At 40.7% G+C, this 27,559-nt stretch overlaps 1 protein-coding gene across 1 annotated transcript in view; it reads right to left on the bottom strand.

The window, feature by feature from the left end:
- CRYBG1 (crystallin beta-gamma domain containing 1) overlaps positions 1–27,559 on the bottom strand; it is a 185,933-nt gene that overhangs the window by 8,209 nt on the left and 150,165 nt on the right. Inside the window, exons 8-18 of the mRNA XM_040474289.1 lie at positions 26,163–26,302; positions 18,731–18,857; positions 14,772–14,807; positions 13,629–13,783; positions 12,833–12,959; positions 12,598–12,743; positions 6,033–6,159; positions 5,795–5,827; positions 4,652–4,764; positions 2,895–3,024; positions 533–672 (exon numbers count right to left, since the gene is read on the bottom strand). Coding sequence (XP_040330223.1) covers positions 533–672; positions 2,895–3,024; positions 4,652–4,764; positions 5,795–5,827; positions 6,033–6,159; positions 12,598–12,743; positions 12,833–12,959; positions 13,629–13,783; positions 14,772–14,807; positions 18,731–18,857; positions 26,163–26,302 — 1,274 coding nt within the window. The remainder of the gene's footprint in view (positions 1–532; positions 673–2,894; positions 3,025–4,651; positions 4,765–5,794; positions 5,828–6,032; positions 6,160–12,597; positions 12,744–12,832; positions 12,960–13,628; positions 13,784–14,771; positions 14,808–18,730; positions 18,858–26,162; positions 26,303–27,559) is intronic.

Below are 27,559 nucleotides of genomic sequence, written 5' to 3'. Positions count from 1 at the left end.
ATTTGTTTAAGGTAGCACAGGATAGAAAGAAATGTGATCAAACCTAATTAAAAACAATTTTTTTTGAACAATTTTTTTTAATGTTTATTTTGGAGACAGAGCATGACTGGGGGAGGGGCAGAGAGAGACACAATCCAAAGCAGGCTCCAGGCTCTGAGCTGCAGTATAGAGCCTGACATGGGGCTCGAACCCATGAACCTGAGCTGAAGTTGGACACTTAACTGACCGAGCCACCCAGGCACCCCTTAAAAAAAATTTTTTTTTAATGCTTTACTTATTTTTGAGAGAGAGAGAGACAAAGTACAAGCAGGGGAGGGATGCGGAGAGAGGGAGACAGAATCCACGAAGCAGACTCCAGGCTCAGAGCTGTCAGCACAGAGCCTGACATGTGGCTCGAACCCCGTGAACCACGAGATCATGACCTGAGCTGAAGTCGGACGCTTAACCGACTGAGCTACCCAGGTGACTCTGATCATACCTAATTTTAAAAATCAAATATCTTATTGAATAAACAAGTAGGTAACTCACTTACATGCCACCAATCACCTGAACAGAGCGTATCTGTGTGTTGAATCCTAGGGATCGGAGATTAACTATTTCTGAATTAAGTTCGATCTTTTTTCCTTTGAAGCCTTCTCTTTCAAAAAGAATAATTGTTGGTTCAGAAAATTCCTGTATAGGAACAAAAACAGTGTTCCGTTACTCATCTTTGATAATAATTCAAGCTTACACGGAAATATCTTGTTAAAGGACAAATCACAAGCTCTGGCCAGGCTTGGCCTTTCCCTGGAGGTCTGGGTGTTCATGCACTCCGAAGCTAAGGAGAGGACAGGCAGGAAATTTTCTACTACATGGAAAGGTGGGTTTTAAATATAACAGTGTTTTAAAGCTGTTATGGATATGTGTTTTAGCTGTTATGGATAACAGTGTTTTAAAGCTGATATGGAGGGGGCCATATCCTAGGCACAAAGGAATGGGTATATGTATTGAACACTTGTAATGAAATTTATTTTCAATTTTGCCATTGTTTATTAGGGAAAAGGAGGGGCTGGAAAGCCATGGACATAAATGGTGAGGGTCAGAGGACTATGGCTGTCTTTGGGGTCTAGTGGTAACAGTGGTAATTACCTAATCAAAGAAACTTCCCCTTGTATGCATTTTCAAATGTCTTTTTTGTTGTTGTTGTTGTTTTGTCAATAAGACAACGATTCTTTATACTCATGCTCCCAAACTTTCCTATAGGAATAATTGTTAAAAGGAGAGAAAAAATCCAGTGTGGAAGCTGCATGTTCAAGCCATCAGTCATTTTAAAGAGGACAAGGGCACAGAAGTCCATTCATTTTCAGAAAATAAAAAGCAGATTATGCTTCTTTTTCAAGTCACAGTTTGAAACTGACCCTAGTCTAAGCTCTAATGATAATAATCCTAAGATCATAAACAATACATCAAAAATTACCTATCTGCTTAAAGTTTTGTGGTTAGGGTGTGGTAACTTACTGCTTCATTGATGTGGATGTGCCCTGACATGTACAAAGATTTCTGCCGACCAGTAAACAGAGCAGATTAGTGTGTAGAGGTGGTTTGTATAGTGTAGGAATTAGGTTATATAAAATATACTAGAAGGAAATGACGTAAGTATCACAAGTGGCTGAGCATATCCACCAAGTACTAGGTGAAGGAAGGCATTTGGAAACTGCAACGGCAGTGGGTTTGGTTTTTTTGTTTTTTGAAAATATATTTGGAGATAGCTGTTAGAATTCTAGGGTGGTTAAATACCAAAGTTTTAGATATTTCACTGTAAGTTAGTGAATCTTAAACACCATACCATGTTTCACTGATACTATTTTCACATCTAAAGAAACGGTCAACATTTTAGTTATTTGAACAGGCAGGGAGGAGATAAAGCCATCTCATGTATGTTCTTTCTACCTGTAAAACTGAAGTCACCGATGACATATGTTTTAAGCTTTTTATAAGAGATCAGCTACAAAAAAAACTAACAAATATTTCCAAAACTACAGACACACCCAGAGTTGAACAATCGGAACATTATCTTGCTGTTTTATTGTACTGAATATTGCTTTAGCTACATCAAAAATTAAAGGTTTCTATGCAAAAAGGGGCAACATAATCTAAAGGAGCACATGTGTGATAAACTGGGAGAAGACGTGATTGGATATAAAAAGGATATAAAAACGGACTATTCACTGAATAGAAAATCCAAATGACTAGTGCAGGAGATACTGGTGAAACATAACACAATGAGAAAATACTTTCTACCTAATTTCTTCAAATTGACAAAAGTCAGAAAATATTCAGGAATGGCAATGATGGAGAAAATGAATCCACATGCTCTTCCAGCAAAGATCCCAAGTAGTGGAATCTGGCATTACTTAGAGAAGCTGAATATTCATGCACATGGAATCCTGCAAATCTACTTTTTAAATATATATCTCGAAGGGATTCCCACACAGGTCAACGGGGATACGTGTGCATGTGAGGATAAAGTAAAATAAAAAACATTTTATAAGAATATCTAAGCTGTATCCCAAACACACTAGAATGGGTACCTGTAAAGGAGAGAGGAATAAAAATAGGGATCAGGTATGCAATGGAAGAAAGACAGGAGAGGGGCCTTGAACGAACCCCTGATGACTATACCACAACTGACTGAACACCCTTGACCTGAAGTCTGAGAAAACAGCAAAGAAAGTCAACTTCTACGTTAAAGCTCTGAAAAGAGACCAAAAAGTTATAGGCTGGAACGTTCTATTGCAACTGTTTTCTGTGCCTCTGACTTTAAGTCCTGAGGAAGCCTCCCTGCTGGTTTCCATCAGCTGCATGAACCACACATCTCTGTGACGCCATATTCACACTGACATTTTTATACTTACAACATCTAGAAAACGAAGAGACTTGAAAGCTGCTTCAGGCAGGCATCCCATCGCGGAGACACAAGGATAGTGGCCTTCTTCCAACACGTACTGATTACCAGAGAAATTTTCTCCATCATATGCAACCCAGCTATGACAGGAAAAAAACATAGACGTGTACAATATGTAATTTGAATATTCCTATTCAAGAATAGATAGCCTGCTATATATAAAACACAATGCCGGTGGCTAACTGTTCTGTCTCCAAAAATATCTAGACCTGTTTACTTTTTTCCATTGTGTTGCAAATGAATATTCATAAGTCAGTTGTTAATTTTGCATTTGGGAAACCAAGTTTTTCTCCCCAAAATCTTCAGTTTCTATCTCTGCACCTTCCAGTACTCCTTGCTCCCCTCGTGGGTGCCACCATCCTCTAGCCCTTGAGTCCTCTCTGAATAATCCTTCAACCTTCACAGCTAATCAGTCACCTTGGGTCTACCAACATCCTTCCCAAATACCTTCCCTTTATCCTCATTTCCAGCGCCTCGGTACTGGGCCATGAGTCAAACTACCATAGTGACTTAGACAAGTCATTTAGCCCCTCAGGGCCCCAGCATTACTAGTAAGATGGTGATTTTCCATGCTTCCTTAGAAGAGGTGGGGCTTTTTGTTTGTTCTTTTAATCCAAGGAAGCTTACTGAGGACTAATTGTAGATCAGGTACTTTTCCACTGCTGGGGATAGGACAGAGGACAAAACGAAGTCCCTGCTATCATAAAATCTACACTCTGGTGAGCTGAGACAGACAACAAATGCACAACAACAAAAGTAGCTGTCTGGTAGTAAGAAGTGAAGCAGGGCAGGGGATAAAGAGGAACTAGGACAGAGACAGAGGTGTGTGCTAATAAACAAAATCTTTACTGTAAATCTGTGCACTTGAATGCAAAGCCAGTGCTGTTTCCACTGTGCAGTGCTAACCGATATGATGGTGCTATTTACACCATAAAGAACTGTATGATTAAAGACACTATTACTATTACTATTATTATTATTAGACTTAATTCCTCATCACCTTCTGCACAGTTTGCTCCAAGTGTTTCCTAGCCAACTTTCCCTGACCTTGGGCTCTCCCCTCCCTGTAAAGCTTTTATGAAACTATTTTCAGCATGGCACTTTGGGCTCATGCCTTTCTTTCCCTTCTTATGATTACACTGTTGTCATGCAGAATGCCTATCTACCGGGGCGCCTGGGTGGCTCAGTCGGTTCAGTGTCCAACTTCGGCTCAGGTTATGATCTCACAGTCCGTGAGTTTGAGGCCCACATCGGGCTCTGTGCTGACAGCTCGGAGCCTGGAGCCTGTCTCCGTCTCTCTCTCTGCCCCTCCCCTGCTCGTGCTGTCTCAAAAATAAACATAAAAAAACTTTTTTTAAAGAATGCCTATCTACCTGTAAAAAAAAAAAAAAAAAAAATCCACCTTGGGAGGCACCTGAGGGATTATTAGAGTCCTGTTATGGTGACAGGACAGGCTAGAGAGTAGAGAACCTGGTCTGAATCCCATTGCACAGTGACATGGTGATTTTCAACTTCTCCATCCAAAGCGATCCCATGTCCTCTGCCCAGTGCTCAGATGCTACAAGGTGCACCTCAGTACTAACATGGTCTTGTACCGTTGGTGGTTTCATATAGTGCCAAACACCTAGGGATGTCCCTAAAGATTTGCTGATTCGTGCATTCTACTCTCCCAGGGATTAGGCCCTGCCAGTCCACCGTTTTACTTACCTGCCTCCTAAAACTCTGCAAGACTTGGTAGAAAACGAATCATCAATTTGACTTGTTGTTTCTTCGAAACCTAGACTGCGACCTTGAAACTGTGGTTCTGAAAACAACTGAATCTTTGAAAAAGTAAACAAATATGTAAGCTTATTTTCCTAAATATATTAACCCATGCAGCCTTTGAGATGATGCAAACATGACCTGTTAATAAACTGCTATGAATTTTATAAATCCTTTAATTGTCCACTTCTACATTAATGATCAATTAGAAATACTCTGGCCACACCATTCATGATTATTTGATTCAAAGACATCAAAGGACAATCCGACAGTTGAGGCAGCTTTCTATAGAATACCCTGTCGCAACAAGCTGTGAGGCATTTTAAAGCTTTATTGTGGCCAAAAGTAATTGTTCGTCAGTTCTAACATTTACAACAAAATGTATTTTAGAAATATAGTTTTCCTCCCTCTCAATGGAAGATACTTGCTGACTTATTAGAATCTTGTGTATGCCAATAAAGGAGGCTACAGTGGTGTTTGTGCCTCTGTAATTACGGCTGTCTGAATTCTGAACACTTCCATTAAAAAGCCTAAATAACAAATGTAACACTTCAGTTGATGCAGACAGCATGCAAAGGCTTGAGTGAGAGACCGTATAAAATGTTTGTCTAATGTAGACACAGCAAATATGAAAATTCATTTTACTGTTTACCACAATAACTGTATGTATTGTTTGAGATATTAATCTTAGCGTATTAAGCAAATTGATTCTATGTAATGATATTAAATTCAACTTTACATAAGAAGAACATTTTATGTATGTATGTCCATGTCCAGAATGGGGCCTAATGCAGGGCTTGAACTCATGACCCTGAGATCAAGACCTGAGCTGAGATCAAGAGCCTAACCAACTGAGCCACCCAGGCACCTCGAGAAGAGCATTTTATAAGAAATATCTAGATATGAGTCAATGCTCTCAAGCATTTATAAAGTAAACCTAAATCTAACTTAGAAATACAATTATGGTTTGAGGTATAAAAATAAGTAAAACTAACAAAATATCCCAAATGTCTGACATTTTACACAGAAAAGGTCAGCTTTTCAATGGAAGGCCCCTAATTATAAAAAATAGATTATTTTTTAAATTACCTGATTTCGTCTCCTTGGGCCAGTGAAAGAATCCTAAAAAATTTTAAGGGGAAGAGAGAAGGAAATGAGTAGAGCAGACATCTTGAAAATATTTTTTTCTTCTAGATTATTAGCAATTACTGTTAAAAATAACCTCAGAATAGTTTCTGTACTGTTAAGTATTACATGAACCCGAAGTACACATTAAGGAAATCCAGAATTCAGTTAAATATTCTCATACAAAAGTAGAATTCCTTACCAAATATATGGGTTGAACAGAAGAGATCTTACAATTTTTGCCTCCCCAGTCCTCAAAACTGGTATAGAAACCTTTATCCAGTATATATTGTTCTCCTGTGAAGTCAGGATTTTCATAGGCTACCCATCTAAAGAAACACAAACATCTACTTGTCATAGTTGATAGTTGACATGTATAATAAAACTATCAAACACATTTAAGTAAATATCATACAGAAATTTTCATTTGTTTTAATAATCAGTAATCTTAATAATTTTTCTGATTCTCTATTAATCTTTTGGGAGATCTGTCTGTATGACAAGTCAAAGTGACAAATGAAAGAATATCTTTACACAAACCTTTTGGTGTAAGAGTATCTTTACATGAACTTTTTGGTGTTCTCACGTGTCAAATCCTATTCCCTGAGAAAGCTCCCATGGGGATATTTTTTTCGAATTCTTATTTATTTTTTAGAGAGTGTGCAAATGAGCAAGGGGGCAGAGAGAGACAGAGAATCCCATGAGGTACAGAGAGAGAGGGAGAGAGAGTGCAGAGCCCTGAGTGGGGGTCGAGCTCACAAACTGGTAAGATCATGACCTGAGCCAGAGTCAGACACTGGCTCAGGTGGCCTAAGCCACCCAGGTGCCCCTCTAATTCTATTCTAAGGAAACAACGTGGACTTCCGAGAAGTATCTGTAAAGTTTTTCTTTTAAACTGCTCTTAAAAATTTTTTTAAAGATTATTTATTTATTTTGAGAGAGTGAGCAAGCAGGGGAGGGGCAGAGAGAAAGAGAGATGGAATCCCAAGCAGGCTCCACACTATCAGATAGGCTCCACTCTGATAGTGTGGAGCCTGATGCAGGGCTTGAACTCATGAACTGTGGGATCATGACCTGAGCCAAAGTCTGACACTCAGCCACCCTGGTGCCCCTCTAATCCTATTCTAAGGAAACAACTTGGACTTCCAAGAAATATCTGTAAAGTTCTCTTAAAAAGCAAGTAAGAGTTCTTTTTATTTTTGACATTAATAGTTTTCCAGAAAGAGTACAAGAAACTATGTCTCTATCACACAATAAAGCATAGTGGAAAAAGGTAACAGAAGAAAGGCTTTAAAAAAATACAGCTAAGTAAAATTTTATTTGGAACAGGATTTCCAATGTGACATGACTATGTAGTAAGCAAAACTGAACAGATGCTCAGAAACACTAAAATCTCTTTTGGGAGGTTTTCTTTTGTCACCTTTCAAGTGATCCACACTCAGGATAATTAAACCAGGATAACAAAACCAACTTATTGATGCTACTTCCTAGCCAAAGATAGTCTCTTTGAGACGAATTTTTTCAATTTCGTTATATTCAACAGATAATTCTGCACCTCCTGAGTTAATTCACTGCCCTACTGATCTGCTCACAGATGAAAGGAATAATACCTAGGTGTTTGTAGACATACTCACAACTTTCCAAAATGCTTTCACATCTATGACCACATTTAATCTAGGGAGGACTGGTTTTCCCATTTTACAGAAAGGAAAACCTAAAGATACAGAAAAGTTAATTCCCTGATTCTTTCAACAAACCTCGACTGGCCATTTATCATATGCCAGAAACTAAATGACGCTAGGTGTGTGAGGAGGAAAAGTATCACACGTAATTACTTATTGGTGTTTGTTTTGAACGGGAAGGTGACACAATCAGTTAGTGGCCAGGGATGACTGAGTCCATGATGGAGTCTCCTGGGGCTCCCCCCACGCTCTCTTCACTTCATGACCCAAGCTGCCACCGGCCCTGTTAAGTTTCCTTTCATTTACTCTTCCATTACACCAGACTTAAAATAGTCCACACGCTTCATAATTAGGACAGATTATGATTTTACTACCAAAAGGGCTTGACTTTATACAAAAACTCAGATACAGTCATTACTAGGAAATGAACAGCAATCAAGGAGAAAAAAAGAACACTAAAAATCTCCAGTGTTACGTAGCTTATGACAGCTAATGTCTCTACACACACTTCTGCCCAAATGAACAGAGTAACTGCTAGAAGGCCAGTCCCGTCATATTTCAGAAAACACTACTCCATTTCAGAACCTCATTAGCAATTTTTAAAACCTGTTCTTTAACATGGTGAGGTCAGGTTAGGAGACCTAGTTCCAGCTATGGTCGGGACATTAACTTTCAGATAACTTTGAAGGGCTCACTTAACCTTTGTGAAAGTTCATAGTCTCATTTGTAAGTAGAGGGCTTGGCCAGGATCCCAGGGCTGACATCATGTGAGGTTCTATGGCTCCTGGGAACCTGAGTGTGCGGCTTCTGCTCACACGGCCTTTGCCTCATGAAGAGAAGCAAAAGCCAAGCAAGAACGTGGAATCCTGCTATGTGGGGAAGAGTAGGTGCACGGCAAGAAAAATCTATTTCACAAAACCCAGGACTTAAAAAAAAAAAAAAGAAAGAAAAAAAGAGGTCATAGCCGTATCACAAAAAAAGTATTTCTGGCGGGCTCTGTAACAAGTTAAAGAACAGAGGGTTAAAAGGCCTTTTTGCTTGATTGACTGACCTCAAGGTTTGGAAGGGAAAGGGCTGTGAGTGGGGAAAGACCAAATATAGGGGGGAAGAACAACCGAGTGAACCTCGAAAGTAGGTTTATCCAGCACGTTTTTTTTTTAACCAAGTGTGAATGCTCTATTTCCCGATAAAACTAAAACAAATCACTTGTAAGCAAACACCCAACACCACATAAGCGTAATTCACTGAGGCTGAAACAAACCAACCACTTATTAAGATGTTACTTGAATTGACAGTAGTGTTGTTTTCCTTCCAAGATGTGGCCCCAGATGAATCACTGATGCATGAGGGTAAAAAAACAAAACAAAACAAAACAAAACCCTAAAACTCAGGTCTGAGATTCTCTGGTAGATCTATAACTTCTACTTGAGACTCTTACGAAGAAAATTCCTTACTGTCCTTGTTTAAACAGATTCTGTACACATGAATCAACGCTTCTCTGTTTATGAGGTTGGTGGGGTGGCGGGGAGGGGGGCTGCTACAAGTACGTGCAGGTCCCAGCCTCGTGGAAGTGGAATCCCTGCTCAGAATGTAGGGGCAGTGGGGCAAACCAGCCCTTCCATGGAAGAGAAAAGGAAAAAGAATTTAAAGCAACAGCAGTTTTAATTTTTTCAGGTGGACTCTAGAAATATTTCATTTTGTTCTCAGTTTCAAAACAACGAGCCCAGTTGTCCCCATGTGAACAAGAGCACAGTGCAGAACCTGACGTTGATCAGCAGGGCGGTGAAAGGGAGTTTCTTCTGTTTCAGTAAGAAACGGAATGCAGTTCTCAAAACTTCAACGGTCGGATTCATAAGCATCCTTCCTGAAGGCTGGTCTCTGTTTCTGAGCTAAAAATGAATTTACCTCCCAGGGACTTTATCACCCATGTGAGAGTGAACCTCCTGCAAGACACTTCCAGAACAAGAATCTCAAAAAAGTTTTTCTGAAAAGCTTTTGAGTTCCATACTGAGAAATCAAGAACCAAGATTCCCTTATCTCTAGGTCTTTTGTAGCAATGATTATGTTTTATACAAATGCTGTGACCTCTGTGAGGACATAATATAATGCTTTGCACATAACAGACCTCAATAAATATTTGTCAGATAACCAACTAAATGACCTGTGAGGAAGCAGCTGGCCCTGGTACACACAGCCCTTCCACAGCCACAGAATTTGAAAGGAAGTGGTGATGTGTACACACCTCCCTTCAACTTCCCCCAAGACCACAACTCAACTGCTATTAAAAACAAAAAAAAACAAAAAAAAAAACAACAACAACAAAAAAAACTAAACCAGGAAATACAACTAGAAATGACTAAAAATAGAAACCTATAAAAGCAACATTTTATAAAGGAATCTAATTTCAAGCAAAGACGGGGCTAAAAAAAGAAAAAAAAAAAAAGATTGGCTCTGGGTACAATTCTACCTGTGCTAACAGAACCGTGCACATAAATGCCCTAAGAGAATTCTAGCCAGCTTCCTGTTGCTTCCTCTGCTGGGAAGCATGACTGGACTCTGACTAATGGGACCAACACACCTGGTGAGTACCAAAATGTACAACTATTTGTCCAGACTGAATTGGTCACTGTTTTCCTTCTAAATAATTAGCTTTAAATAAAGGCAGTCTAAAATACTGTAGAACCACAGCATTATCTCAGAGAACTGCCATACTAATACCTTTGGTCTATGGCAGATGGTAAGATGTTAGGGTTCCAGAGCAGGACACAGAAGGCACTTCTTGCTAAGAAGGAAGACCCAGAAATCCCAGATGTCACTCTATCAAGAGGACACCACAAGCAGCAACCAACACAAGGATTTGGTGAACATGACTAACAGTAAAGCATATTACATTGTACACACATCTCAGATATCCAGGGACACTACAGGAGGGCTCCATGAAATACAAATGGGTTGAGGTTAGAATGATCCAAATAGCCTAGGTTACTCATGACATAAAAAACCTAACATCAGGGTGCCTGGGTGGCTCAGTTGGTCAAGTGTCCAACTCTTGGTTTGGGCTCAGGTTATGATCTCAGGGTCGTGAGATTGAGCCTCGCATCGGGCTCCATGCTGTGTGTGGAGCCTGCTTAAGATTCTCTCTCTCTCTGCCCCTCACACCTGCTTGCATATGCTCTAAAATAAAATTTAAAAACAAAAAACCTAACAAACATTTTCAACAGAACCAATGTCAAATAAATTCATATGATTATTTAAGAATACTCTCACTTATACCCAACTATAACGGACATCAACCTGGATCATAAGAATAATTGTATAACTTATTTTAATAGACACCTGTTTTGCCCATCCAGTATCTGTCCTCATTATTTCTGATGTTCCTGGGGAACAACTCACCCCGATCATATAAAAGTGGCTTCTATGGGACTGACCCTACACTACTCCAGAGTTGGGCACATAACATAGGCACGATCATCTCCTTGACTACAGTGATTGGCTCAGGCACGTACACATGTCCCAAGCCTACAGAATCAAACCGAAACCTGGAGCTTTTGTGGGAAAGAGAAGTCCTTTCCACTGGATACAGTGAGATGGAAGAACAATAAGTAGCTAATGTACCAGATGGAAGTGGTCTGCTTAAAATGAAGCCAGCACAGAAAAAAAGCCTAGTCAAGAGACAGAGAGCAAGTTCTAATGCCAGTGTCTAAACCCTATATCCAGCCATGAATGAAGCAAAATCTTGTCCAGGACTTTTTTTTTTTAAAGTTTATTTATTTTAAGGGGAGCGGGGCAGGAGGAAAAACACAAGTGGGGAAGGGGCAGAGAGAGAGAGAAATTGAGAGAGAATCCCAAGCAGGCTCCATGCTCCACTCTGAGCCCAATGCAGGGCTCCATCGCACAATCCTGAGACCATGACAAAAGCCGAGATCAAGAGTCAGACGCTTAACCGACTAAGCCACCCAGGTACCCCCTTTCCAGGACTTTTAAGTTATGTAGGCCAATAAATTCCATTTTTATCACTTATACCGATTTAGTTTGGCTTGCAGTCATATGCATCCCCAAGAGTCTTTTCTGACCATCTTGTAATAAAAGCTTACGTTAATAAAGCATTCAATTGCTAACTCCAGGTATGCTGAAACAATTATTTTTAGGTCAAAATAATAGTGAAGAAACGAAACGGTGCAGGTGTAGATATAGGTGCTGCCACAATGGCATAATCAGTGTTATTTCAAAGTAAAGCCTGTGCAATAAAGACACTCAGACCCTCCTCTGTCTCCCTGAAAGCAGAGATAATAAATAATAATAAATAAATCTCCCATGTGAAAGGTGTCCTCCCTGTACCAGGAGGTAGAGACACGCCTTCATCACCAGAGATAGGGACTTTAGAGCTGAGAAGAATGTATAAACAAACCTTGTTACTTTTTATCAATTTACTACATGAGACAAATTCTGTTTACAATTCCATACTAATTAAAGCTCCCAAACAAGTTTTATCCTGCCAATTCCTCACAAATGTATTGTCTTTCTGTCTAAAATATATAAAACTCACCTGCCTTGGTCATTTCTTTGGGTCTCAGTTTCATTATTGGGCCTCCCTGAACATGTAATTAAACTTTGGTGATTTTTTTCTCCTGTTAATCTGTCTTGTGTCAGTTTAATTAACAGGAAGAATCTCGATGGGTAGAATAAAATTTTTCCTCCCCTACAAGGACTGTAGGAAAATCGAATGGGACTTTATCCCAACCTCAGGTTTCTAGTGTTAAGATTATTTTTTATTTGATTCCCATCATAAGAAATCCAGGGAATCTTTCCATGCAGAATGGTAAGAGAAGTGGACCGGTGAATTTCTATCCTGAAACCCAAAAGTCTACTGCAATGTTACATGACACATGAAAAAAAGATTATATGAGAAAGATGTTAAAAAGCAGTTATGAAAGTATTGTGGCAGTACACATTAAATGACTGACTTAATGTTCAGTCGTTGATATGTTTATTTCCTGAGTGCCTACTCTGTCAGAGACGCTATTAGTTTAATACAACGCAAAGTAAAAATGGTTAAAACCCCGGTTGGGTTATTTCACTTACACTCCACTCAGTACATTAATAGACTGGGTCTTCAATCCATATCCGGTCTCCTTTAAGTTAGCAACAATTCCTAATACGTCAATACTGGAACCTTTGGATCCAAAGTTTTTTTCACTGTACATGATCATGTGAGCATTTGAAAAATCCTAGTAAGAAAAAAAAATCAAAATTCAAAGGTTAGCCATTCATATTCAAAAAAGATCAAGTATTAGCCATTAGCTTTTCTTTAACTTACACCTAATATAGGTCGTAATGACTGAAGTTCTCCATTGTAACCTCCCCAATCTTTCCAGTCCTTGTACTCTCCTTCTTCGAGCAAATACTGATGACCTGTAAATCCAGGCTTCTCATAAGCAACCCAACTGCAAGAGAAAAAAACATGAAGGAGCGGTAATCTTCGTCAGTGTTGAAATTTTTCCCATGTATAAGTTTCATTCACAAATACTAACAGTTATGAAGCTAGACATAGACTCATGCATTATGACAATTGGAATTCTCCTCTAAAATTTAAGAGACTAATAGAATGGCCTCCTAAAGAATAACCTAAGAAACATACATCAATGTTCTGTAAAGGAGTGTAGGGAGTGTGTGTGTGTGTTTAATAAGAAGACTCCACAAAGAACTTCAGGAAAAAAACTGGCTAAACTTTCATCAAAGCATAATTAAAATATTATATATTTTTGGCTATGTACAAGACTTTCAAGTATATACTTCTAAAGGAAATATGTAAGATACATAAAGTGCAAAATATCATAAAAAATAGAAAGCAAACTAACAGTTCAACAGTTTGGAGAATAATATTAATAAGATGTAGATTTGATCAATCTGGGCCAATTTATCAGCCTCGTTCAGCTGACTGACCCCAAACCACCACCTCGATCTGCTGTGTCAACTCCAGGTCAGAGTGGACTGAGAAGAACATGTCTGAAGTTCACTCTACCACACTATCTGTAATGGTTGGGGGTGGGGCATGTATATTACTCACTAAAATGATACAAAAGAAACTCCTCAGGTTACTCCCATCTACTTACATTCCTCTCAGAACCTTCATTGACCCCACTGACATAAATGGCAAACTGTCATCGGTTGTTCCTTCTGTTTCACCTGCTTCCGCCATAAACCTGCACATCTCTGTTTCTAGTTCCATACATTTTCCTTCAAAGAAAGGCTTTTCATAAATTACTACCTATAATAGAAGATATACCGGGAAGTGAAAGAGGTTAAAGGTTTCAACAGCTAAACTGAACCATTTAATATCACTAAGCCCTAGAACACAAAATGTTCTGATCATATTTTTTAAACTAAATAACAGTATCTTGTAGTTTTAAAACTATGTTTTTAATGTTTATTTATTTTTGAGAGAGAGAGACAGAGCATGAGCAGGGGACTGGCAGAGAGAGGGAGACATAGCATCCAAAGCAGGCTCCAGTCTCTGAGCTGTCAGCACACAGCCGGACGTGGAACTTGAACTCATGAACCAGGAGATCATGATCTGAGCTGAAGTCGAACATTTAACTGACTGAGCCACCCAGACAGCCCTAAATTTTTATCCTGATGTGGTGCAGCCCAAAGACAAGGTTCAAAAGACAGTTAATAAATAATTGGCTTAAAAAATTGCTTTTGTTCAATGTCTAGAACTGATATTTAGAATTTCGCTTAGGCCAAACTAAGGAACCAAGGATCCCACGTTGCTTTAAAAATGAAACAGGGGTGCCTGGCTGACTCAGTCTGTAGAGCATGCGACATCTGATCTCAAGATCATGAGTTCAAGCCCCACAGTGGGCATGGAGGCTACTTAGAAAAAAAAACAAGAAATATAAATGCGTCATAAATGTGCAAAGTAGAAATAGCAGAAAGAGCATGTTAGAGTAGCAGAAGGGGAGAACTTGTCTTGAAAACAAAGTTTTTTCCTGAGTAACTGGCAAGCGGCAGCAGGCCCCACAACTAGTAAACACAAACACAAATTATAAACTTAACACAACAATTAACCTTTTAAGCCATGACTACACATACTGTTAGCCAGTGTAAGGGCTCTAGTCTGAGGGACGGCATGTAAGCTGGGACAACTTCCTTTAGCTGCGGTTATGTTTATGGAGGCGGATGTGTAAAACCACACAAGCATCACCTTCATAGAGATGGAATGGGAATAAAATGTAAAACACATATATTTTTACCTTTGGATCTGTAGGGAATTCGACTTTACGTCCACCCTGAAAAGAAAAATAATACAGTAAGAAAACCGGTTTTTCATTGATAGATTACCATATATTACCCATGGTAGTTTATGGTAAGCCATGGAACCTCCCAGTGTGAGTGCATCTGGTTTAATTTATGTTGCGACAGTTCTGATGTCACCAACCATGCAGATGAAGAATGAGGAAGACAGTGTAGAGCAGAGGTGGTCTATAAGCTGAATCTGTGAGTTAGGTTATGTTTTTGTTATACCAATAAGCTGTGTGTGTTTGTAATTCAGAAAATGTCTCATAAAAATAGATATTTCTCATTTCTCTTAAAAAGCAGTCCTGGGGCGCCTGGGTGGTTTGGTTGGCTAAAGCATCTGACTCCTGATTTCAGCTCAGGTCAAGGTCTCACAGTTTGTGAGATTGGGCCCCCGCTTGGGATTCTCTCCCTTTTCTCAAAATAAATAAACAAACAAAAAAAGATCGGGGCACCTGGGTGGCTCCGTCAGTTGAGCATCTGACTTCGGCTCAGGTCATGATCTCAGTTTGTGGGTTCAAGCCCTGCATTGGGCTCTGTGCTAACAGTTCAGAGCCTGGAGCCTGCTTTGGATTCTGTGTCTCCCTCGCTCTCTGCCCCTCCCCCGCTTACACTCTGTCTCTCGAAAATAAATAAAACATTTTTAAGAAGTTAAAAAAATAAATAAAATAAAGATCAAGAATCTTGGAAAATGAAAAAAAAAAAAAAAAAAAAAAAGCAGTCCTAAGACCTGACATGTCTGCACGCAAATTCTCATAGGCAGCAACCCTGTCACTTTGTGCGCTTACTAATTCTCCACTGGGCTTTTCCTCTAGCCAGGACTTGAGCCTGGTTTGTCTGTCTCTACCACTCATCTCAGCTCAACTCCCAGCCACCCTCACTCATGTCTAGTTGCTGCCTGGCCCCTGGAGGCGTTTGATTTTGCAACCCATGGCTTACAAAACTGTTGAGTTCACACAAGTTCACAACAGGCTCTGCAGGACTCTTGAAATAATTAGGTGAACTGCAGATAGAATTTAAAATAGCCCAAAGGACGGGTCTGAGAGGAGTTGTTATACTTTTATAATAAACTGTTGTAAGTAACCAAAAACACTAAAAATAAGCCACAGGAAAAGGTATTACACAGAAATAACAAACAGGGTAGGGATTAAAATCAGCAGCGGGAAAGTCAGGAGAATATTTTCCATGAATATAGAACAGCTTTTTTTGTATTTATTTTTTAAGTTTTTATTTATTTTGAAAGAGAATGGTGGAGGGGCACAGAATGCAAGAGAGACAGAGAGACAGAATATGAATGAATGAATCCCAAGCAGGGATCCTGCACTGTCAGTACAGAGCCCAATGCATGGCTTGAACTCACAAACCATGAGATCATGACCTGAGTCCAAGTCAGACACTTAATCGACTGAGCCACCCAGGCACCCCTAGGACAGCTTTTTTGAAAGTGCAGCGAAAGATGCTCAAATGCACCAAACGAACTGTAATTTTAAAGGAATGTTGCTGATTTTATCACCAAACCAGAGTTTAAGCCTAGTGCAGTAAGTAGTCCCTCGTTATCTGCATTTTCACTTTGCACAGTTGCCCGCTGTCAATCGAGGTTTTAGAAGCAGATGATCTGTGGGGGATAAGCTTAGGAATTCCCGGAGCGTGCACTGATGGGTTAACAAGGCATAAAGAATTAGAAAGCCATAGGATGAACACACCCAAGTTTGAGTACACAAGATTAGGTAAACGGGGCAAAAGCCCCCAGTATAGGACAAAGGTATAGGAATAGGAAATCTCAGGATGAAAACATCCAAGATAAGGTAAACAAGATTAGGTATTCAGGGTGGAAATGCCCCCTAACTTAGTATAATAGCAGAAAGCTGCTTTACAGGAAGGCAGGACCAAATTAGGTAAACAGGTAAATAGGGCTATAGACTGCAGTGGGGTGAAGTCGCCCAGAGAGGAGCCAATTAGCAAAAGAAAGGCGCCTTGTTGACCCTGAGGTAGCAGGTTCTGTCTTTCTGGTCCCCTAGGCCAGTTTAGGTAAACAGAGGTGGGGCCTCACCTGTGCTGTCAACGACCTTCTGCCCAACCACAGCCAGGATTTTGTTTGGTATTGACCCAAACCCCCAACACGGCATATCTTCAAACCCCCTTTCCCTCCTGCCCACGAGTTAATGTTCACGATTTCATTGTTTCTTTGTGCACGTCCATCACCATGTTTGTAAGCCTTCTGATCCTAATAAAAACAGAGTAAGGACCCATACTCAGGGCTCTTGTCTTCTCCCAGACATTAGCCTCTCTTGCATTTTTAATCCTGCATTCTGGTTTCTTGCTGTACAAGAAAGAACTCCAGACCCAGAATCTACGGCCATGATCCTCCTCCTGACATACTGTGTCACAATGCCACCTACGTCACTCATCTCACTTCATCTCATCCATCACACAGGCATTGCCTCATTGTGCCTTGTCACCAGAAGGGCGGTCATAGTACAATAAGATATTTTGAGAGAGAGACCACACTCACATAACCTTTGTTGCAGTATATTATTATACTTGTTCTACTTTATTATTAGTTACTGTTAATAATATTAGTTAAATTAGTTACTGTGCCTAATTTATAAATTATAATTTATATTTATGTTATAAATTATATGTATAAATTATATAAATTATAATTTACAAATTAAACTTTATCATATACACATAGGAAAAGACATAGTTTATATAGGGTCTGGTACTATCCAAGGTTTCAGGCATCCACCGGGGGTCTTGGAAAGTATCCCCTGTGGATAAGTGGGGAGGGGGAAATACCATAAGCACCCTCTTCAAAAGTATCTCTTTCTAATGCCATAAACTTCACAGTTTTGTAAATTATTTAAAACAGCCTTCAAAGCCTGGGACAATTCTTTCATATCTTCACGAAACTAAACTTTGTTCTTTGAAAGTGAATTTTACAAACAAATCATTTATAATGTAAGAGCATCTATAATTCAAATGAGTTTTGCACGGAGACCAACAAACATGAGGTAATTAAACCACAGGTTTTGGCAGGAGGGGTAAAATTAACATAAAAATGATCTTCATTGGCTTCCTAATTTGTTTCAAACTGATTCAAGACAGCTGCAAATTGCAGCTGCAAAACCTTGTTCCTAGCGAGAGCCTCACTCCTGTGGGTAGTTGGGGAGTGCCTACTGCCGATGAGCACACACCGTGCTCGACATGGGGACAAGACAGGTGCAGCCTGGATCCTCCCAAGGCTTAGAGTCTAGCCGAAGAGACCAAAAGAACAAGACAAATACAGGGGGAGGCCGGAGGAAGCACAGGCTCCTTTCTAAGGCAGATGCTTGGGAGGACAATGTTCAGACATCCAGCCCCAGGGCCCTCAAAGATGCCACCCAGCCTAGCCTCTGGTGGCTACAATGGGGGTGGTCCCCAACATGCCCTGCCCTCCCCCAGTTCCGCCCTGGCTCACGCAGAGCATCCTGACATCTCCATTGGACACCGTCCTCCTTGGTTGTTAAGAGCCAACTTGATTTAGCACAAAGCTCTCCTAATTATCCCCCTTCTCTGTCACATCACCCACAAGTTGGACTTCATCTGTCCTTCCTGTTTTTCCACAAACGTTTGATCCTACATTTTCTTCACTTCTGAAACCTACCCTGGGCTGAAGCCTTGTACACACGCCCGCGGCTCTGCACGGCTGAGAATGCCTTGAAGGCAAAGAACATGGGCTTAGCCACATTTTTTTTTCATCTACAGCGACCAGCAGGTTATCCTTTCTATTATTTCTATCGAGCAATAGGTTCCCTCTACTATAGATTTGTGTTTTTAAAAGTCTGTTTATTGCTTCAAAGTCACAGCCTGTGAACCATCAATGTCAGGCTGACAAAAAAATCACGGACTCCAAGAACCTTTTGTTAGATTTTACCATTTTCAGAGGCCGCATGGATCCAATGTATGCTTCTTCTGTATCCCAGAAGGATAAGTCAGGGTACTCGCCAGGTTCCAGGATAAAAGGCACACCCTGAAATCCAGGGTCTTCATAAATCAGCCACCTAAGCAAGTATCAAGGAGGAAAAGAGAGGACTTGTCATTTGTTTCAGTGGCACACAGGACCCCACCGAGAAGAAGGGAAAAGAACAGGACGATGTATATATCCGGACCATGTACAGTTCCACTCAGCTACGAAAGCAACGTTAGATTCAAGGAGAAGTATGCCGTTACATGCGCCTGTCCTTGATCTTTTACTGGTCTCCTGGTGGTTTTGTTCACTTATTTTAATTTATATTATGAATTGCTTCAGTGCAGATCTGTATCACTTCAAGTAATAAAAGTAGTGATTTTGTAACACTGTATGTATTTAGAGGGGCCCAACATAGGAATCCCAAGCTTTGTTTTAAAAGGCAACATCTCAGGGCGCCTGGGAGGCTCAGTCGGGTGAGTGTCCGACTTCGGCTCAGGGCATGATCTCAAGGTTTGTGGGTTCGAGCCCCGCATCGGGCTGTGTGCTGACAGCTCAGAGCCTGGAGCCTACTTCGGATTCTGTCTCCCTCTCTCTCTCTCTGCCCCTCTCCCACTCATTCTGTCTCTCTGTCTAAAAAAATAAAACATCTAAAATAAAAAATATAAAATAAAAGGCAACGTCTCATTTGTAACCAAAGAATCGGATGTCCCACCTACTCATTTGTCACAGTGCCCAAAACTAACAACAGGTAACATCTACCTAGAGCTTGCAAGAAATGCCACCTGGAATATCATCCAATCGGTACAACAATGCCGTGATGAAGGAACACTCCTGTCCCCACTTTACAGAAGAGGTGAAGTAAACTGTCCAGGGCCACACAGCTGCAAGTATCAGATGCAGGGCTGATCCAAGCCAGGCTCCTAGTCATTTTTTGGTAGCAGTTTTTCTCATTCCAGAAAGTGCACATAATTCATGCGTTTTACAAGGACTCAGGATCATCACTGTGAGCAGGACAGTGCACGGTGGTACCCTGGGGGCTTTGAAGGTCTGTAAGCCTGCTTGTTCCCAGGCCCAAAAGCTTTTTGAGTTCTTGAATCTGATTTTTATGGCTTGTCAATACCACACCCTCTTATCAGGCTTGTCAGCTGTCACTTCTGCTGCGGTCAGGGAAGAAGCAGCCCCACCCTCCCCTAATGTGCTAGAAACCAGGAAACCAGGAAACCAGAAAACCATGCCTGTTAGCACTGCCCCTAAAGGCTGTGCAGTCTTAACACTTTCCTAGTCCCTGGGAGGGTTCTGGGAAGATGAGAGAGAGAGTAGAGAAGTGACTTTTACCTAAGAGAGTTATTAATATGCCCCCTTTATACACAAATACAGAACTCTTGGTGACCACGTATCCTCTCCTAATCTTCGTTAGTCTCACTAGAAGAGTCCTAGCTGGGGTATTCTAGGTACCCCAGAACACCATACCAAGGAGAGAATGGCTGCAGATAAAATCCTTTACCAGCAAAATGGGCCTCATTCACCCTCTTTGCTTTCTTCTGGCCCAAGGCACATTTTGGATGATGGGTTTTGTTAAAGATTCCCTTGGATAAATCAGTAACTTCTCTAGACTCACTAATCATACAGGGATTTACAATCAAAATCCTACTGAAGACCTGTCAATACACACACACACACACACACACACACACACACACACACACACACACACGTTGACAGACTGAGTGGTGTATGTGTGGGGATGAAAACTAATCCACATTGTTAGAAGTCAGGATGGTAGTTACACTGGGGGTATGTTCTAGAAATCCACAAATACTGGTTCTATTTCTTGATCTACATGATGTTTATACTTTGAAAACTCACTCAGGTTATACACTTATGATTTATTGTGCATTTTTTGGTACAAATCTTGTTACATATACATCAATAAAAAAGAGGAAAAAAGGCTTATCTTTTAAAAAATTAGCACTGCAAGGACCCTAACCCATAAGAAAGCAGAGGCTAAGACTGGGGTCCTTTACAGCTCCCTACATTTGAAGCATGACAGGTAAGGATGCATTACATATTTTTTAGAGCTCAAACCTCACACATGCACACCACACACTGATTTCATGCCCTAACTAAATAATGGTGGTTCATCAGAAATGTTGCTATTAGGCTAATGACTCTTTCTGACTGAATGGTGGAATTTTCTGTAAACTCTATGGATGGCTCACAAACAAGTGATGGTGAGATCCTGAAATACTGCTGACCACAGTACCCTTTCACGAAGCCTTTCCTTCTGTAGTTGGAGTGAGGGGTTTTATTCATCTGATACTAAACACTTCAGTTTTCTTGAAGCATGTGATTTAGTTACATAATATGTATAGAAGGAAGGTAATTTTGGGTAAAGGGGAATTTGTAAGAAAAAGAAAACAACACAAACTGATACACTTGAAAAGACTTCCTCGGTGAGCACGAAGGGCCTGTTAAGAAACTTAAACCCACACTTATGAATGTTGGGCAGACTCTGAAATCTGAAAACTCATACACAGAGCATGATTCATTTTTCCTAAATTCTATTCCAACAAGATACGTTATTCATGAGGCCATCGGGAGAGGGGGAAACTATCTTCAGGCAGTGTCAGTGTTATTTCAGTTTCTAAAGGCACTCTTGTTTTTCCCATGTACTTAGGTAATGAGCTTTTACCTACATTATGAACAAGCAGTATAACTCTAAAGTAGGAGCTTTTTAAAAAACCATAAATGTTATTATGTCAACAATATCCATTTGTATGTTTACAATGACTATGTATATATTGATTAAAAACATGTAATTATTCTTTTATAAATACCCTTTAAAAAAATACCCTTTAGCCACACAAGAAAAATAGGTCTTCTCAGGGCACCTGGGTGGCTCAGCTGGTTGAACATCCAACTTTGGCTCAGGTCATGATCTCCCAGTTCATGGGTTTGAGTTCCATGTTGGGCTCTGTGCTGACAGCTCAGAGCCTGGAGCCTGCTTCAGAGTCTGTGTCCCCCTCTCTTTCTGCCCCTCCCCTGCTCACACTCTCTGTCTCTCTCAAAAATAAACAAACATTAGAAAATTTTAACAATTAAAAAAATTGGTCTTCTCTTGCTCACCTTTTTTTTTTTTGTTTATTTATTTTGAGAGAGAGAGAGAGAGAGAGAGAGAGAGAGAGAGAGAGAGAGAGAATCTTAAGCAGGCTCCATGCTCAGCGTGGAGCCCGACACAGGGCTTGATCCCCTGAACTGTGAGGTCATGACCTGACCAGAAATCAAGAATTGGATGCTTAATCGACTGAGCCACCCAGGCACTGGCTTGTTCACTCATCCTTAAGCCAAAAAACAGTATTTCCATCCAGATCCCAAGTCTTATCTCCAGACATGGCTACACATGAACGTTGGCTATTTACAGAAACCAACTGGAAACTCAAAAGATTAAATATGAATGTGCCGAATTTGAGATTTTTCTAAAGAGAGTGAGCTATGGCTCTCAAAGGGAAAAAGGTCCCTTTACAGTCGAGAGTTGTAGGAGGCACCAACCTAACCAGACAAACAAACTCAGCATCATTAATGGGAAGCTGGGTAGCACCGCCTCCTTTTGTTAGGTAACAGGCAGATGTGGCACCACCTTTCTGAAGGACCCTTTCCGAATCCGCATGTGACCATACCTCTAGACCCAACCCGTACTATGCAGAAAACTCAGGCAATACAGCAACAAGTCAAATGATTCGAGGAAACGCTCAGAGACGAAACCAGATTGTGGCATATTCTCTATGACAGCAGACCTAAATACTGCAGGGACTGATACTATAGGGTAAAACTGTAAAATGAGGGTATGAGAAAAACGCAAAATTCCAGAGTGAGGTTACGTGTATGGAGGAGTCAGGTGGATGGGACCAGGGCTGGGGACGGTGAGTGGACGCCATGCTAGGTCGGTGGTAGGCACACAGGAATCGGTCTTATTACCAGGCTTCATAATTCACACATATATATCTTCTTCTGTATATAGCAAATATTTCATAATAAAATTCATCAAAGAATATCTGGCCGTTAAAAACTGTCTCTTGAGTTCACAACAGCAGCATTTTAGTGCCAGTTATGCTAAAAATTAATCCTAAATTTGAGGAAATGACTAAAGCCAGTCTTCCTTAGTTAAACAAGGAAACAAAGAGCATTGTGGAATACATGCTCTTTATGCTCCTGATAAAGTTCCAAAATTCTTTATTAGAAATATACCCCCTCAAGGGGCGCCTGGGTGGCGCAGTCGGTTAAGCGTCCGACTTCAGCCAGGTCACGATCTCGCGGTCCGTGAGTTCAAGCCCCGCGTCGGGCTCTGGGCGGATGGCTCAGAGCCTGGAGCCTGTTTCCGATTCTGTGTCTCCCTCTCTCTCTGCCCCTCACCCGTTCATGCTCTGTCTCTCTCTGTCCCAAAAATAAAATAAAAACGTTGGAAAAAAAAATTAAAAAAAAAAAAAAAAGAAATATACCCCCTCAAAAGAAATGTACCCCCTGCCAAGAAGATATACCCTCACCTCTGGGAGGATGGGTACTAGCATTAGCCAGGTATTAAAACAAAGGTTTAAAAACAAATTCTACTCAACAGAATCTGAAAGAAGATTTTAGAAATTATTCAATTTTCCAGGTAAGAATTTGGCAAGCAAAACCCTTATTTTGTGTAGGTGTAGAAGAGTTTAACCCACAGTAAATAGGTTCTGGGATAAATCTCCTAACGGAATCTAAGGAAACACATCTCTTACCAGTGCACCAGTGCCAAATGAGCTCAGGTACTTATTATCAGTTGAATTCTCCCAACCCATCAAGACTCCCCTTGGAGATCTATAAAAGTACTAATGACCTGTTCCCAAAGCCAGCCAACCAAGTTCAACGACCCCAACTTTGAACTGACATCCAAAGTAGCTTTGTATTATCCTAACGGCAATAGAAATGAACAGCCAGAAAAAAGAGGTCTGTCCCCACACAAGCCATCATAAACTGGACGCTACGGCAGGTTTGGGACTCCCCCTCTGTGAGACAAGTTAAACTTACTGTGAAGTAAGAGACATTACTTAGATGTAGCTCATTATGCTTCAACAGAGCCCAAGCCTGAGTCATGAAACCGTCCAGACACAGAGATTAAAATATTATGGCAGACGCCTATTTCATTCTTTTCTAAGGAAAGTGGTTGCTCTCAATTTCACATTAATACTTTGAGAAAAAAGATCTACAGATCTCTTTGATGTAGGAAGAAAATTAAAGGCAGCGAAGATGAAGACCTTTTCTTTTGTTTAGCTTCCTCCTTTTCTTCCCAACCACTAAATATAAACAAGCCCAAGGCTCAGATGGCTTCTCTACTCCCTTTGAGATCTATCCAGTGCACGACTGAAGTACCTTCTCTGTGCTGAGGACTCTTGAATTTCTATCTCCAGCCTCCCTCTGGAACCCCAGTCCCCTGTATCCAGTCACCTTCCTGTCCTCTTACTTGGATGTACAGTTGGCACGACCAGCTTCACCTCTTTACAACCGAACTCCTGTTTTTTCCATCCCAATAAATGCTGGCGTCCCAAAGCCTAGATATTTCTCAGCCCCTCACACCCCACATACAATCTGTCTGTAAATGCTGACAGTTCTACCACGAAAATGTATCCAGAATCTGACCACTTCTCACCAGCACTAAACCACCAAAACCTCTTGCCTATATAATTGCAACTGCCTCCTAATTGGTTTCTTTGTTTCCACTCGTCTCTATTTCTTTTTTTTCATTTGAGAGAGAGGGAGGGAGAGAGAGAGAGAGAGAGAGAGAGAGGAAGAAAGAGCACTAGCGTGCATGCATGAGAGGGGTAGGGGCAGAGACAGAGGGAGAGAAAGAATCTTAAGCAGTCTCTGCACTGAGCACAAAGCCTGACAGAACTCGATCTCATGATCCTGAGATGGTGACCTGAGCCGAAATCAAGAGTTGGGATGCTTAACTGACTGAGCCACCCAGGTGCCCTCCACTCTTGCCTCTTTACAGTTTATTTTCTACATAGTGGCTAGAGTGAGCTTTCTAAAGAACAAGTTAGATCAAAATGATCACCATGTCACTTGGAGTAATCTAAAATCCCTCCCCAAAGCAGACAGGACATGAGGCCTCTCTCCCATCCCAGTCCTCCTAGCCACCTTGACCCCCTAAGTAGTTCCCCAAACACACCCAGCAGGGCTTCGCAATGGCTTCCTGCCTGGGACACGCCCCCAGAGCCTCCCCTCTCAGACATCCCAAGGGCTGACTCCATCCCTTCCTTAAAATGTCACCAGAGACCTTTCCCGACCGACCATCCTTCTAAAACAGCATTATTGCTGTTCCTCAGATTCGTGTTTCTTGTAGTATTTCCTATCTGACCCGTTACACAGGTATTGTTTTTTGCATATGCCATTGACGAAAACTTTTGAGCCTTCTCTGAATATACGAATATTTATAAATTATATATGTGATCACTGAATATATTATGAATAGAAAACATACATAACAATAAAATCTTAAAAGGAGGAGATGTTAAATGAAATGCAGGGCACCTGGGTGGCTTGACTGGTTGACCATCTGACTCTTGATTTCGGCTCAGGTCATGAGCTCACAGATCGTGGGTTTGAGCCCCGTGTCCACTAATAGTGCAGAGCCTGCTTGGGATTCTCTCTCTCCTTCTCTCTCTGCCCCTCCCCTGCTTGCTTTCTCTCTCTCAAAAATAAAGTAACATCAAAAAATGAATGCATGAAAGAAATATAGAGAAGCTTCAGCGTGTTTTCTTGCATCTCAGTGGATGTCTTTCCCATGCCCTGGGCTGTTTGCTCCACTTCAGAGACCACGACACTCGATACTCGGGACTGCCGCCTGCACTTTCTGTCCTAATTCCCCCCATCTGAGATATTCCCCACTTCCTTCAAAACACTCTTGCAGTTTCCTGCAATTTGTGAAACCAAGCTCGTAAGGGCTCTGGACAGCATTGTGTGAAAATGTTCAAGGAAGTCAAGTACCATGTGTGTTGGCCTTGGAGGGCCTCCTGAAGTATCAGGAACACATGCTTTGAATTACCTCCTTTGAATTACCATGAAGGCAAAATCTGTTACACAGCTCGGAATGAATCAGGTTCCTCTGTGATAAGGAAATCCCAACATTAAAAACGCAGTTTTTTCCTCCCCTGCACTTCCTCCAAGAAATCGTTATTGTTTAGAAGAGAGCTGAACCATAGTGACATAGGTACAAAAGCAGCAGAATTTTATGTGCCATCTGGAAAAAAAAACCCTTTTAGTCGATCATTACTTCACAGGACAACAAATCAGAGAGTAACTTAAGTCCTTCCAGTGGTACACTCACAAAAAAGCTTCATTAAAATTGCATCTGAAATAAAATACTCACGTGCCCCAGTGTACTTTAATGGAACAAGTCTTCTGCATGATACCGAACCCCTGCATCTCTTCAGTGTCGTCAAAGTAGGAATTTAGGAGTCCTAACCCTTCTGGTTCAGTAAATAAGTCAATCTGACTAACTCTGTAATCCTGAAGGAAGAAAAAGAAGTACACGTATATGATAATAATTACAGCATGTACTTAACTCTACAATAAGCTCGTTATTTTTTTTAAATAATTAAAACAAACTTTAAATATACACATACATTTCACAGAGCACCTACCATTTATCCCTTCCCTGTTTTCACCCATGACTTAATAATATGTGGTCTTTTGGGGCAGCCAAAGGTATGCTTTGGCCATATACCTCAGCAAAGATCCCCATAAATGTTCTGGAACATATTTATTCCTCTCATCCTCACTGAAAACACTGGCTTTCCTTGGTGACAGGAGTTTTAGTTGCTCTCCTCAGAAATGACCATCCAACTCCAGAGGCTCTAGAGTCCATAGAGGGGCTGCATTTGGAGCCTTCCTCAACTGCCATTTTGTGCCTATGAACAAATCCCTTATGGTAACTCTCCTTGACTATGATCAAAGCTCTACGATGGTGGTTTGGTCTAAGTTGTTAAAGCAAAGGTACACATTTATGACTGTGGTCACTGTTCCATGTCCTGCCCAGCAAACATACTTCAAAAGGCCTCTCCTGGCTGAGTGCCTAAGTGCTAATCAAACATTTATTGAACTCTAATCTTGCTGAGCTAGGTGAACTGAGATACAGAAGAAATGACACTTAGGTTGGCTTAGGGGAGGCTCTTTTAAACATAACCAAAAGGAACAAATTTAATGCACTAAAAAGGTGACCCTCTTAACTATGTAGTGACTTATGTTCATGTTTAAGCAACCACAGTCCGTTGGAAAAAAAAAATCGTAACGTATCAGGAGTCATAAGTGTCCCTACCCTTTAGCGTGACACCATTCAGAAAAATTCACCCTAATTAAATAAATCAGAAATGTATAAATGATTAAATGCACAAAAATGTTCATACAGCATAATTTAAAAGAGTAAAAAACTAAAAACAACCAATTCCCACAAAAAGAAGGTAAAATAAATGATGGTACATCATTTCATGGAAACCTCAAACCATATAATAAGTAACACGAAAAGCATTAAGTGCATTAAGTTGGCTCTGACCAGGCAAGATAGGAGGTGCCTCTTTACCAATATGCTTCACTGCCTTTATTTACCCTCCGGCTCTGGAGAGCACCTGAACCCTCACCCACCAGATTCTGACACCGTTGCACCTCACTAAGAGAGGTCACCAAAGGGAGTGTGATCTTCAGGAAAATTATATATAGAGAGAAAAAGGATTGCCAACCACAGTTTTTTTTTTGTTTTTTTTTTTTTTA

This window comes from Herpailurus yagouaroundi, unplaced genomic scaffold, assembly GCF_014898765.1.
Source record: "Herpailurus yagouaroundi ecotype Mexico unplaced genomic scaffold, PumYag 139, whole genome shotgun sequence".
In the NCBI taxonomy this organism is placed as follows: domain Eukaryota; kingdom Metazoa; phylum Chordata; class Mammalia; order Carnivora; family Felidae; genus Herpailurus; species Herpailurus yagouaroundi.
This window is presented reverse-complemented; position numbering and strand designations above follow the sequence as displayed.